Source organism: Thunnus albacares, chromosome 16 (genome assembly GCF_914725855.1).
Source record: "Thunnus albacares chromosome 16, fThuAlb1.1, whole genome shotgun sequence".
Taxonomy (NCBI): Eukaryota; Metazoa; Chordata; class Actinopteri; order Scombriformes; family Scombridae; genus Thunnus; species Thunnus albacares.
The window spans coordinates 24,239,658-24,251,755 of NC_058121.1; the positions used below are offsets into that span (position 1 = coordinate 24,239,658).

The 12,098-nt window shown below is 40.8% G+C and overlaps 1 protein-coding gene across 2 annotated transcripts in view; it reads left to right on the top strand.

Moving 5' to 3' along the window:
* The window catches only part of LOC122999636 (rho guanine nucleotide exchange factor TIAM2), a 69,410-nt gene that overhangs the window by 28,325 nt on the left and 28,987 nt on the right, over positions 1–12,098 (top strand). Inside the window, exons 2-3 of one of the 2 annotated variants that reach the window (XM_044376710.1) lie at positions 7,542–7,759; positions 10,699–11,892. In XM_044376710.1, coding sequence (XP_044232645.1) covers positions 10,705–11,892 — 1,188 coding nt within the window. In that variant the 5' untranslated portion in view covers positions 7,542–7,759; positions 10,699–10,704. The remainder of the gene's footprint in view (positions 1–7,541; positions 7,760–10,698; positions 11,893–12,098) is intronic. The other variant, XM_044376712.1, reaches the window with a different exon arrangement.

Consider the following 12,098-nt stretch of genomic DNA (forward strand, 5'->3'; position numbering starts at 1 on the left):
TCAACAGATCCATCTCCATGACAACTGAGTAGATAAAGAGGATTGAGAGTAGGGTTGGATGATACAGCAAAAATATCATATATAAATATCACAATCTTTTTCTGGCAGAATCATGATCTTATCATGATTCTTTTTCATGTTGGTTTTTTAGACTATTTTGTGATTTACTGATCAGTATTCAAGATTCAAAAAACTTTATTGCCTATCACGTAATAATAGAAATTTGTCTTAGGTTATGGGCTCACAAAGAACATAAAAACATACACCCATGATAGACATAAAGACATAAAATTACATTAAAACACAAACAATTCTATAAATAAATAAGAGCAGGAGTGCAAAGCTGCATTAAAAAGTAGTGAAAGTCTATTTGTTCTTGTTTAAAATGGATATTGCAGTGTGAAACCAAACTAACAGTACAACCAAACTAATTTCACAGCTGAAAAGCAAACAGTTGATGTGTTGAAGCGTTAGTGTTTTGTTTCGGATAACTAGCAGGATGTGCACCGTTAAAAAAAAAAGGCACAAACACAGTACGCCAGAGCTGCATCACGTTAGCTTGCGGCATGACAGAAGTTAGTGCTAGTTAGCAGGCGAGCTAAATACTAAATGGTGGCATTTACCTGTAGTCCAGCTGTGTGCAGCTTCTTAGCAGGACATTAAAACTGCTGTAGATTTCACCAACAGATTGAAGATATGGTACAAAGTGCTCACCATGTCAGTGTTTTTAGCCATTAGCCCCTGGCTAGCAGATAGCGCTCTGTCACGTAGCTGAACTGAAACGATGTGCACTGTAGCAGGATAGTAAGGATCTGTCTGTAAAGGCAGATCATGATGATATTTTAATCGTTCAAGATCTAATATCGTCATATCGCACACCCCTAATTGAGAGCTGCGGAAAGGCTAATAAATTGACCTTTAGTTGATGTTGTTCTGTCAAACTAGTTTTATCCAAAAGTTCTGAACAAACGTTGTAATGTTGTGTGATGTTTTACTGGTCAGATTGTCATGAAATCAAATCCAGCTCCTCAAGGTAAACCATTTAGATTTTAATGATCCCATCACATGTCCTGTTGCGCCACTGTCAGGACAAACATTATATTTTCAGTTGCACTGCTGGAAAGACTAAAAATATCTAAATCATCAGAAGTTGGTTGTTCTTTCCAACACTTTCATATTATGGTTGTAATGAACACCGCAGCCTCAAGGGGACGCTTGATTTGTTTCTGGTCTGATCTAATTCTTTCAGCCTTAACAAACATCATTTAATTGCGACACCATGTGACTGACCATTCTAGTTTCAATCTCTGCACCCGCTGACCCGAGGGTGTGTTAGCAGCTCCATGGAAACTGCCGTCAGGGTGGTGTTAAATTTATTAAATCGCACAGCAATTAACAACATTTTTGTCCCTGTGCGTCGTCTGGACCTGTCAGTTTAAAGTTTGGAAGCAGAGGAACGTTCTGGCAGACCACAATGGCAAAACACACATCCTGGACTGTCGGCAGTCATTTGATCAGCGAGGAATATGAAGGAGAAGTGGAGACAAAGGGAGAAACGCTGACTGAGTCTCTTTTAGAGCCGAAATGACTCATCGATTGACAGAAAAATAACGGATGACTATTTTAACAATCAGGTCATTTAAGTTTAAGTTCTTTTCAAAGCCAAAATTGCAAAATATTCTCTGCTTCCAGCTTCTCAGATGTGAAGCTTTACTGCTTTTCTCTGTTTTATATCATTTCAAACTGAAGTAGAGCAGAAACAAGCTATTGGCAATTAATCTTCAACTATTTTCACAACCATTAATTTAAGTTATTTTTTCTGGCAAAAATGCCAAAAATTAATTGTTTCCAGCTTCTTTATCATGAAGATTTGATGTTTTTCTTTGTCATACATGATCGTGAAGGGAATATCTTTAGGTTTTAGACAAAACAAGCATTTTGAAGACGTCACATTGGGCTTTAGGACATCGTGATGTGCATTGTTCACTATTTTCTCGCATTTAATAAACAATTGATCGACAAAATTAGATTAATTGATAATGAAAATAATCATTGGCGGCAGCCCTAAACTGAGTATCTTTGAGGTTTGGACAGTTTGTCAGAAAAAAAATCAAAATATGAAGATGTCACTTTGGACTCTAGTATTTTCTGACATTTATAAACCAAACAATTGGTTGCTGATTAATCGGGAAGATAATCAGCAGATTAATTGATCATGATAATCTGTCTAGTTTCTTTGTTTTCCTCTTTCCAAACAGTCTCTGACCTCTGCACCATTGATTTAACATCACAGTGAATCTCGTTTTAGATCTTATCTGTATAAATCCAGAGTATAAATACATAAATATAAATATACTATAAGTATAAAACAAAATATATGGAAGAACGTCAAATAAAAGTAGTTAAATAAATCTATAAATCCAGTGGATGAAGGCTTCGGTCGGAGGGTTTTTGGTGTGTTTGTGTATCTGCTCCTGCAGGAGGTGTTGCAGCTTCCTGCTATTTATGGCTGATCTGGACTTCCTGTTTCCTGTGTCCGCTCAGCCTCAAGACAAAAGCGTCATTACACTCAAAAGGGGAAAAAAACCAAGACGAGTTTTTCAGTGAGAGATTCCCATCATAATAAACCAGATACACAAACACAGAAGACCCAGCTGGGCAGGTCGTTCATCAAAGTCTTGTCTTATTCTGTCTAAATTGAGCTCCTTAATAATGAATACTTCACACTTTTGTTGACTTTTTAAAAAGCTTTTTAATGCTTTTCATCTCACCATAGTTCCAGACTTCTGTTGGTTTTCATTGATATCTGTCAGGTATGACAATCTTTTAGACTCTGGAAGCTTGTTAGAGTTGTATAATCTAAATAAATTAATTGTGTGCTAATGCCTCACAGCTATACGAAATAAAAAATAATGCAGACCGTAAAGGACACTAATTATCAATATTCTGCTCATTTATGTTCATACTGTTGAGAAATTAACGGAACCAAATGGATTAATTTTAACTATTCAGCAAAATCTGGGTTTGGGTTCCAATGGCGGAGAACAATCAATACTTTTAATTACTTGTTTCCAAAAAAGGAGAATCAACTGAACAATCCCACATTAAATGAAGAAGGTTTTGAAGTTTAACTGGTGTGTAAGAACACCTGTGGATGATTGTGTAGCCTGTAAATTTAACTCTAACTGACATCAGACACCTCGTTCTGATTTCTGTTTGTTTTGTTGCTGCACAGAAACGGACCAATATTCACCATTATAATGAGTAAAAAACAGCCCAAATATCAATGAACACAAGTGTTTTGTCCTTTTTACTACAGTGTGAGTACTAATACAAGCTGCTGTATTTCAGTATTTGGATCTTTTATTGTAGCGCCCCCATCAAAGTTTTACCTAACTCAGGCCGGAGATGTCAGTGGGTTTAAACATGTAAAAGTTACATTTAATATGTTCAGATTTGAAGTTATTTAATAAACTCTCATAAATAATAATAACTAACGTTATAAAATCCACATGGAGAACAGGTGTCATTCCTCCAAACAAACTGCACATTAATCAGATTCTTTTCACTCCAAATCTGATGAATTCCTTCAATATGGCGGCCTCACGCCTGCATGGGGGGATGGGGTGAGAGGGGTGAGGGGGGTGGGGAGGGTCTTTGTTGGTGAAGAATGCGGGGGGTCACCCGTGGCGGGGCGTCCTGCGAGCCGGCAGATGGCCGATAGGACAAGCAGACAAAAGTGGAAGGCAGACTTTCTCCATTCAGATGAAGACACAAAGCAGCACCGGCCTGAGGGGGGGTGGGGGGGGGGGGTTGTTTTTTCTGCACCTCTGGTCCAAGAAAAACAGGTGTTTTCATTCATATCTGAGCATATTTGAGTCAGTCAGTGGAGATATAAAAGGTTTAAAGAAATAAATCCATGACTGAACATGTTTTCTTCCCTCTAATAATAAATTTAATGAATTGTTATATTATTTATTAGTAATAATCTTCATTTCTGACAGGAGAACAGCGGTCCAAAAGACTTTTGTGTTGTGTTAAAGAATCCTTGTTTTGTTCCAGTTATCAATGAAAACTAAGGAGGTTGTTTGAAGGAAGCTGATTGGTTAAAAATGACTTTTAAAGGAAAAGAAGAGGTTGGTTGCTGAGTTTAAGATAACCCTGAATATAAAATACTTCGCACTTTCACACTCGCCCTGTTGGGAAATAAGAGGAGTCCTCATCCTTCCGTTAAAGCAGAAGGTAAATCTCACATTAAGGGCTGCAACTAACGATTATTTAGATTATCGATTAATTTGCTTGTTATTTTCCCAATTGATCGATTAATCATTTTGTCTATAAAATGTCAGAAAATAGTGAAAGATGCCTGTCTTTGAGGCTAAAGTGACGTCTTCAAATGGCTTGTTTTGTCCAACCAACACTTCAAAATCCAAAGATATTCAATTTACTGTCAAAATGGATTATTCAATTGTCATAATATCATAATAATCATACTAATCATGAATTTGTTTCCTGCACGGCAGAAGAACACGTTACACGATCCCTCAGAAACTCCTGCAGGTTAAACTGAACTAACCAAACACTTTTAGTGCTGACTGACTCTAACAGACTCACTATAAACACACTGAAAGAAACTCGCTAGCCTAGCAACATTAATGCTACAAACAACCCATAATGCAACACTCTCGGTAGGAGAAGATCTGATGTTGTAAATAATAAGTAATTGTCTGGTCCTTGAATATAATACAACCCTGCCTCTTCAAATGTAACTTCCAGAATGAAATATTGTCTTATTGTCTTATTCAGGCTAATATGCTAATGTTGCAAAATTTTGACCTACAAAATAACACCCATTATTGGCATAATGGGTGTCACTTTATATTTGGATGAAGCCTGACACCTTGAAGGTTGAAACGATGCAGCATTAAATCTTTACAAGCTTCTAAAATTCAGTTTGTGGACTTCCTCTTCTTGTCCTTCATGTGCTGGTTTTGTCCTGCACAAGTATCCAACTGAGGCTGGATGTTCACACTGTCCATCTTCTTTGCTCAGACTGATTTTTACCCAAATTTTACGTCCACATATATTCAAAACTTGTGTTTTGTGCTCAAAGATGACGCTGTTTAGTGCAGTATTTTCTTTTCTTAGAGTTAGTCACCTTGGTTTTTGTGGTTTTCTGTTATTTTTATCCTGTTCTGATGTCAGATGTTAAACACGGTCAAAGTTCCAAAACTTGAACATATGTAGAAACGCTGCCTGTAAGTCAGAATCCAGGGCGTTAACCTCCACTGAGTGCTTTGTTTGCAAAGTTACCTCTACTTCCTCATCGTGATGACATCAGATTGTTTACAATAGCCGTCCATTCCATAGCCTTTGTTGCTAAGGTCGTTGCTAAGGTGTGTTGTTCACGTTGTCCACTCTCACGTTTCAGATCTGATTCAGTCCCAACATGCACAGATGGATTTGAGATGGAGTTGACATTTGGAGTAAAGAAGAATTTGTTTATGTAGCCTCCAGAGCCGGAGGAAGCTTCCTGAAGCTGACCAATCAGAACAGAGAGGGCTTATCAGGAGGGGGGTCTTAAAGAGACAGGAGCTAAAACCGCCTGTTTCAGACAGAGGCTGAACTGAGGGGCTGCATAAAGGACCAGTAGAAGATACATAAAGAGTTTTTAACTGTAAAGATATTCCAGTATATAAATATAGAGCAGGAAATGTGCATGATACATACTCTTTAACCAACTCTTAACCATACCGTGATGCAGACATCAGTCACAGGGGTTTTGAAGATGAAAACTAACTGCCTGTTAAGTTGTTGAGAGATTAAGGGCTTGTTGAATCAACTCCTCACACAGTGTCAACAAAAAACTGAACATTAGAAGCTTCTCTGAGAGCTGCAAACTGCTCCCTCAGTGTAAATAATCATTTGTAAGTAAGTTGACCAACAACTTCACTGCTCTGAATCACTGTCGGGCGTTCCAACTGTCGAGGTTTCTCCTCAGTACTTCCCGTCTTGTTCCAATGAAAGAGTTCAAAGGTCACTGATGCATTTGGGGGTCAGCAGTGCATTGTGTTGCCGTCGGCTCTCCCTCCCCCTCCCCCCCGTCTTCCCTCCTCAGCACCGACCTCTGCGACAGGATGGGCGTCGGTCTGCCCAAGCTGGCTGTTAGAACACACTGAACCTCAAGTCCACCGTAACCTTTGACCTCTACCCGGGTCGATCAGGAAATGAGCTCTTGCGTTCAGAGAGCCTCTGAGCTCTTTATCATTCTGCTCTTTTAATTATTTCTGACTGTGTTTATACGATGTCCTTTGACTCAGCTGGAGGATGCAGGCAGAAAGAGAGAGGACCTGCTCACAGGTCCTCTCTCGGTCGTGTGGGGGGGTTTGACTTGATCTAGTCTTGGTCTTGTGCATTTTTTGGCTCAAACAAGTGTAATGTCGTAGGGTTTTTTTTGACAGATTTGTCTCTCTGGGTGTTCTGACTCAGACAAGTCACAACGCCAATGCAACCAGGACAAGTCCGAGCCAAAAATATCCACGAGAACGAGACAAAGCAGCGTCAAAACCGCCAACGGAACTGCAATGAGTCCAAAAATGATCATGCGACTGACACAAGTCCGAGTCAAAACTCCCACAGGACCAAGACAAGTCAGAGTCAAAGCCACAGCCACGTAAACGAGACATGTCCGATTGACAAACATCCACACAAACGAGTCACAAACGCCCCCACATGACCAAAAGAAGTCCTCGCCAAAGAAAAACATCCATCCATGTGACCGAGACAAGTCTGAGTCAAAACATCTCATAAGTCTATTTCAGGCTTGTCTTGTGTGGATGTTTCTGACTCAGACTGGTCTTGGTCTCATGGACATCTTGGCTCTCACCTGTATGAGTCAAAACACCCACAAGACTGAGACGAGTCCAAGATATTTTTTAAAAATATAGTAATACAAGCTTGAGTGGACCATAAGTAAACAGCAGTGTCTTTTTGTGCCAGAACAATTAGCACAACCATTAACCACAACCATTATGATGATTATTATTTAAGCTAACGTTCTCTGGTTGTAGCTTCCTCAGTGGATTTGCTGCTTTTTGCTGATTTATCCCATAAACTGAATATCTTTGTGTTTTTGGACTGTTGATAATAAAAACTAATCTTCACTTATAGCTCTACTATATAGTGTTGCTGTCTTTATATCCAATCAAAAGTCTGGAGAGTTTCTTAAAATAGCTGGTGTCCGATGACCTCAGCCCGCCGCTCACAGATTGACGCTTGATTAAAAAAAAAAAAAAAGACACGAGAGAAACAGAAAGAGAGAAAAAAAACGAGGAGAAAATTGCTGCAGCATTCCAAAAAACCCAAAATAAATAGAAGACAGAGTGAGGTCTGGTTTAAGAAAAAAAAACCTTCAGCAGAGACGTCATGGAAGAGCTTTACAGAGGAGGAGGAGGAGGAGGAGGAGGAGGAGGAGGGGGGGGTCATACAAAAGGAAAGTCTGTGTGCTGAAGCCCCTCCCTCCCTCTGTTCTCCCCCAACAGATGAGCCGGTGTGGGGAGGGGGCGAGCGACATACACAAACACACAGAGAGAGAGAGAGAGAGAGAGAGAGAGAGAGAGAGAGAGAGCAGCTGGAGGCGACAGAGAGCTTCAGTGGTGAAGAGAGAGAGAGAGAGAGAGAGAGAGAGAGAGAGGAGGCAGCAGGACGGAGCATGAAGGAGCTGCCGAGTTTCTGTTTCTGAAGACGAAAACATAAACCGGTAAAAACTCTTCATCATATCAGTTATTGATTAGTAATACAGAGCCGATACTGGAGCTGATTCTGTTTGTCCTTTTTTTTTTTTTAATCTGTTGTTCAGTTGATCAGCTAAAGATTTACTGTGACTTTTTTAGTTTAACTGTCTTAAATCTGTTTGTTTTCGTGCAAACTTGTTATTTTTTGCTTGAAAATCTGCATGTAAACATTTGGATGTTTGTTAGTTTTTCATAGCCAAATGGATTTGATGCAGTGTGATTGATTGTTGGCTGCAACAATTGGTTGATTAATCGATTGGTTGATCTACAGCTCTTGTGATAATAGATTGATTATTTTAGTTCTTTGTTGTTGTTTTTTTTAAAGCAAAAATGCCAAATACGTACAAGTTCCAGTTTCTCAATTGTGAGAATTTGTTAGTAAACTTGATTATCTTCCGGTTTTTGATTGTTGTTCAAAAAAAACCCAAGGAAAATATAACCGATTTTCAAAGCGATTAATCGGTTAATTGGAAATTAGCATAGTTAGTTGAACCCCTAATTGATTACCTACAGTACAGCATGTTTTGGAGAACTGACACTGGTTGATCAGATTAGACTAAAGAGTAACATTTTAAGTATTTATAATGAGTATATAAATAATTAATACACGGTTTAGAAAACACTATAATGTCATTATAAGCATATATAAGTGTTTATTAATGTATTGTGAACAATTGTTTGTATAGTAATTAACGACAGTATAGTAAAAAACTGATTTAATAATATAAAATAGGAGAAGTTACAATTGTTGACAAACACGGAATATTAATAAACACTTAAAATGTCATTTTATCTGATTATAACCACATTATAATGTGTTATTAACCCTTTATTAGCTGTTAATATGTTGATTGTAACTGCTTAAAGTAAAGTGTTACTAACTTAAACTGTGAATGATAGGGCTGGTTATTGTTTAAAAAATTACGATACCAGTACCAATACCAGTACTCTTAAAGTGATACCAATACAACAGATACTTCATTCGATACCCATCATGTGAATGGAAGCGTTCAGTTGCGGAAGACGCCACCACTCCTCCCAACCCAAATGATTTTTCACAAATACATTTTGAAAGTGTTCAAGTTATTGAAATATTTATTAAATAAATGTACAAAACTGTACAATGAAGTATTATCACCACAGACTGTTCGGGTTGTAGCTGCTGCGGTTGTCGACCAATCACACGTCACATTAAATCGAAGAACGTTGCAGTGATTGGCTGCGAGCAAAAACATACGGTCATTTTTTTTTTTTTAGATCTGGATACAAAAAGGATCGAATGCAGATATCGTTTGACTGGAGAAGGGTTTTACTTTATCAAAATAAATGGAGAGATGTTAATGTGAGTAGTGATAACAGCACCAGCAGTAGTAACAGTAATAGTAGTTGCTGTTGTGAGCTGTTTTCAAAACCTGGTTCATTAAGTGTTTCAGTTACAGATGAAAGGATGTAAAAAGTACATATTACATATAACCTTTGATAAATAATGGGGAGATTTAAATCAATCATCAGTAGTAATGACAGTAATAGCAGCAGTAGTTGTTGTTTTTCTTGTAGTATTGGAGGTTTACTGTCCGGTTGTCAGTACGCTGTGACATCACTGTTGGAAATGTTTACAGGTGATTCAGGGTTTGAACCGTAGAGGGCAGTGAAACGCTGCTTTAAGCCTCATGTTAAGTCACGTTATTCATCCAGAGCCAAACAGGTACGATACAACCTCAACTCAAGGTCCACTTACTGCAATAGCTACTTCCATAACTATATAGCATGGTCTTCATTAGTGGATGAAGTTTGCTTAGTTGTCATTGAGATGGATCTAGTGACTGTTGTGATTTTGGCTTTGATGTTAACTTTCAAAAAGATACATTAAGCTAACGTAAAGGACAAGTTCACAATTTTTCAAATGTGTCTTAAAACATCAGTCAGGTGTCCATATGAACAGTGAAAGAGGTTTTCCTTGCTGTAATCATTCCTCCTGTTCATACTGGCTATTAAAAGATCCCCTTCAAATGTTCATTGCGTGCCATTTGTGTGCAAAAATGCATTTAAAAGTTGATGTGAAACTTATATGAGGCTTCAGCAGTCTGAGTTAGTCATATCAAGTGGATATCTGCCACATTTACAGTCTTTATAGCATCAAATTCCCTCTTTGTGTTTCCTCAGACAGTGTTTCCCTGAAGTATAGTAACAAAAAGAGGAACTTAAGCACTAAAAAGACTGTAACGTTGAAAAATATCTACTTGATTTGGCTTCATATTAGCTTCAGATAAACTTTTAAGTACATTTTTGCACAGAAGGACTGTGGATTTTGTCCCACGTATTTTAAATTGTAAGTGTATTATGAAGGGATCTTCTAATGGTCAGTATGAACAGGAGGAATGATTACAGCAAGAAAAACATATTTCAATGCTCATTTGGGCTCCTGACTGTTGTTTTGAGAGAGACTTGAAAAATTGTGAACCCGTCCTTTAAAACCCATTAGCAGCAGTTGAAAACCAGTTGAAAGCTCCAGTATTATATATATATATATATACATATACAAGGTTTTTTTGGGTGGGGGGGCAAAAGTAATAGTGTGTGTAGTATTAGTTGCAGCAGTAGTACTGCAGTATTAGTAGCAGTACTGTGTTTCAGTGGCTCCTGATGGCTCTGAGGATTTTTGCGGGTTTGTTTAGGCATGAAAAGGCAAAAATGTAGATACACGATTTCCAAATGTGTTCAGCAGGAATATAAATCAGTTTCAGTGTGAAGATATCGGTTTCAGAAATAGGTCAAACCGGTTGATATTTTCTCTGATGTGTGAGCATATTAACTGGCAGACAAACAGCAGAGTCGGGAGTTTTCCTGTAATTTACGTCCTCTCTGTCCTGTGTTGATGATGTCATGCTCCTTGATTCTCCTCCAGGTTGCGATGGGAAACACAGACAGCCACAGCAGCTTCGTCCTTCCAGCCAAGTCCTCCTGCTCGCTCAGGTTCCCCTCCAGGAAGGAGGAGGCGGCGTCAGCCCGCAGCTGGTGGAGGAGCAGCCAGGGGGGCTGCAGGAGCCGGGGGAGGGGCCACCTCAGTCAACACACCGCTGGCCCGCCGTACACCTCCTGGCATTATGAACACGCAGCCAGAGGAGGCTCCAAGCTGAAGGCCGGTTCTCCACAGAGGTACATCAGAGGCGAGCGAGCGCAGGCCGCCTGCAGGAACCAGTTTGGATTCTTGGAAAGCGGCGGGGGGAGGATCGGTGGCGAGCGGACATCGGTGTGCGCCTCTCTGGAGAGCGACGGCAGCCCCAAAGTGCTGCTCAGCAAAGACGGCAGCATGAGGGTGGAGTTCACCAACACCAGGGTGGTACCGGTGGAGCCGCAGGTGCTGCCCGTCCTCCCCGCCATCGCCTCCGCCACAGCCGCCACCCCAGTCGCCGAGCCCTCCCTCCGCACCAGCAAGGGCAGCTCGCTCAGCTCCGAGGGCTCCTGGTACGACTCGCCGTGGGGGAACGGCGGCGAGCTGTCCGACAACGTGTTCGCCTGCAGGCAGAGCGTGGATAACAGCAGCGGATACACCACCTACTCCTCCACCCGCACAGAGGAGACCGGCGCCAGCAGCGGCTACAACACTTTCTTCTCCGCGCAGGTGGAGGATATTTCACCCGGATTCAACTCCAGCCTCCTCTTCCCCGCCGCGGAGAGCAGCGAGTTCACGGCCGCCGCAGGTTACAACACCTGCTCCTCCGGGCGAACAGAGGACAGCGGGATCGGAGACTCGGTGATCCTCCAGACTGACCTGAGAGACTTCAACCTGGCGTCACCTTCCTCAGCGTCACTGGATAACGTTTACACGCTGCCCGCCTTCCCCACGACATCAGACGCCTCCCTGCAGCAGAGGACCGCCTCCATCTCCTCGGCGCTGCTGGATGACGTCATCCAGGAGGAGGAGGGGTCAGGAGGAGGCGTGGAGCAGCGATACTCCTCCCACACGCTGCCCTGCCGCCGGGCGGAGTCTGCCAGCGCCGCCGTCACCCCAGTGAGCCGCAAAGACTTCCTGAAGAGCCGAATCAGACGGCTGAGCGACTGGACTGGAAGTCTGAGCCGGAAGAAGAGACGGATCCAGGTGAGAAACAACAACTGCAGCATAGATATAAAAACTTTAATCATCATGTAAGAGGAAGTCAGTCGCGACTGTTCAGCAGTAAAACTAGACGTGTTGTTGTTTAAACTTTCACATTTAAAGGTCCAGTCTGTAGAGTTTAGTGGCGTCCAGCGGGATATAATATCAATGCTTTAATTAGTTTATAATCACCTGAAAACAAGAATCGT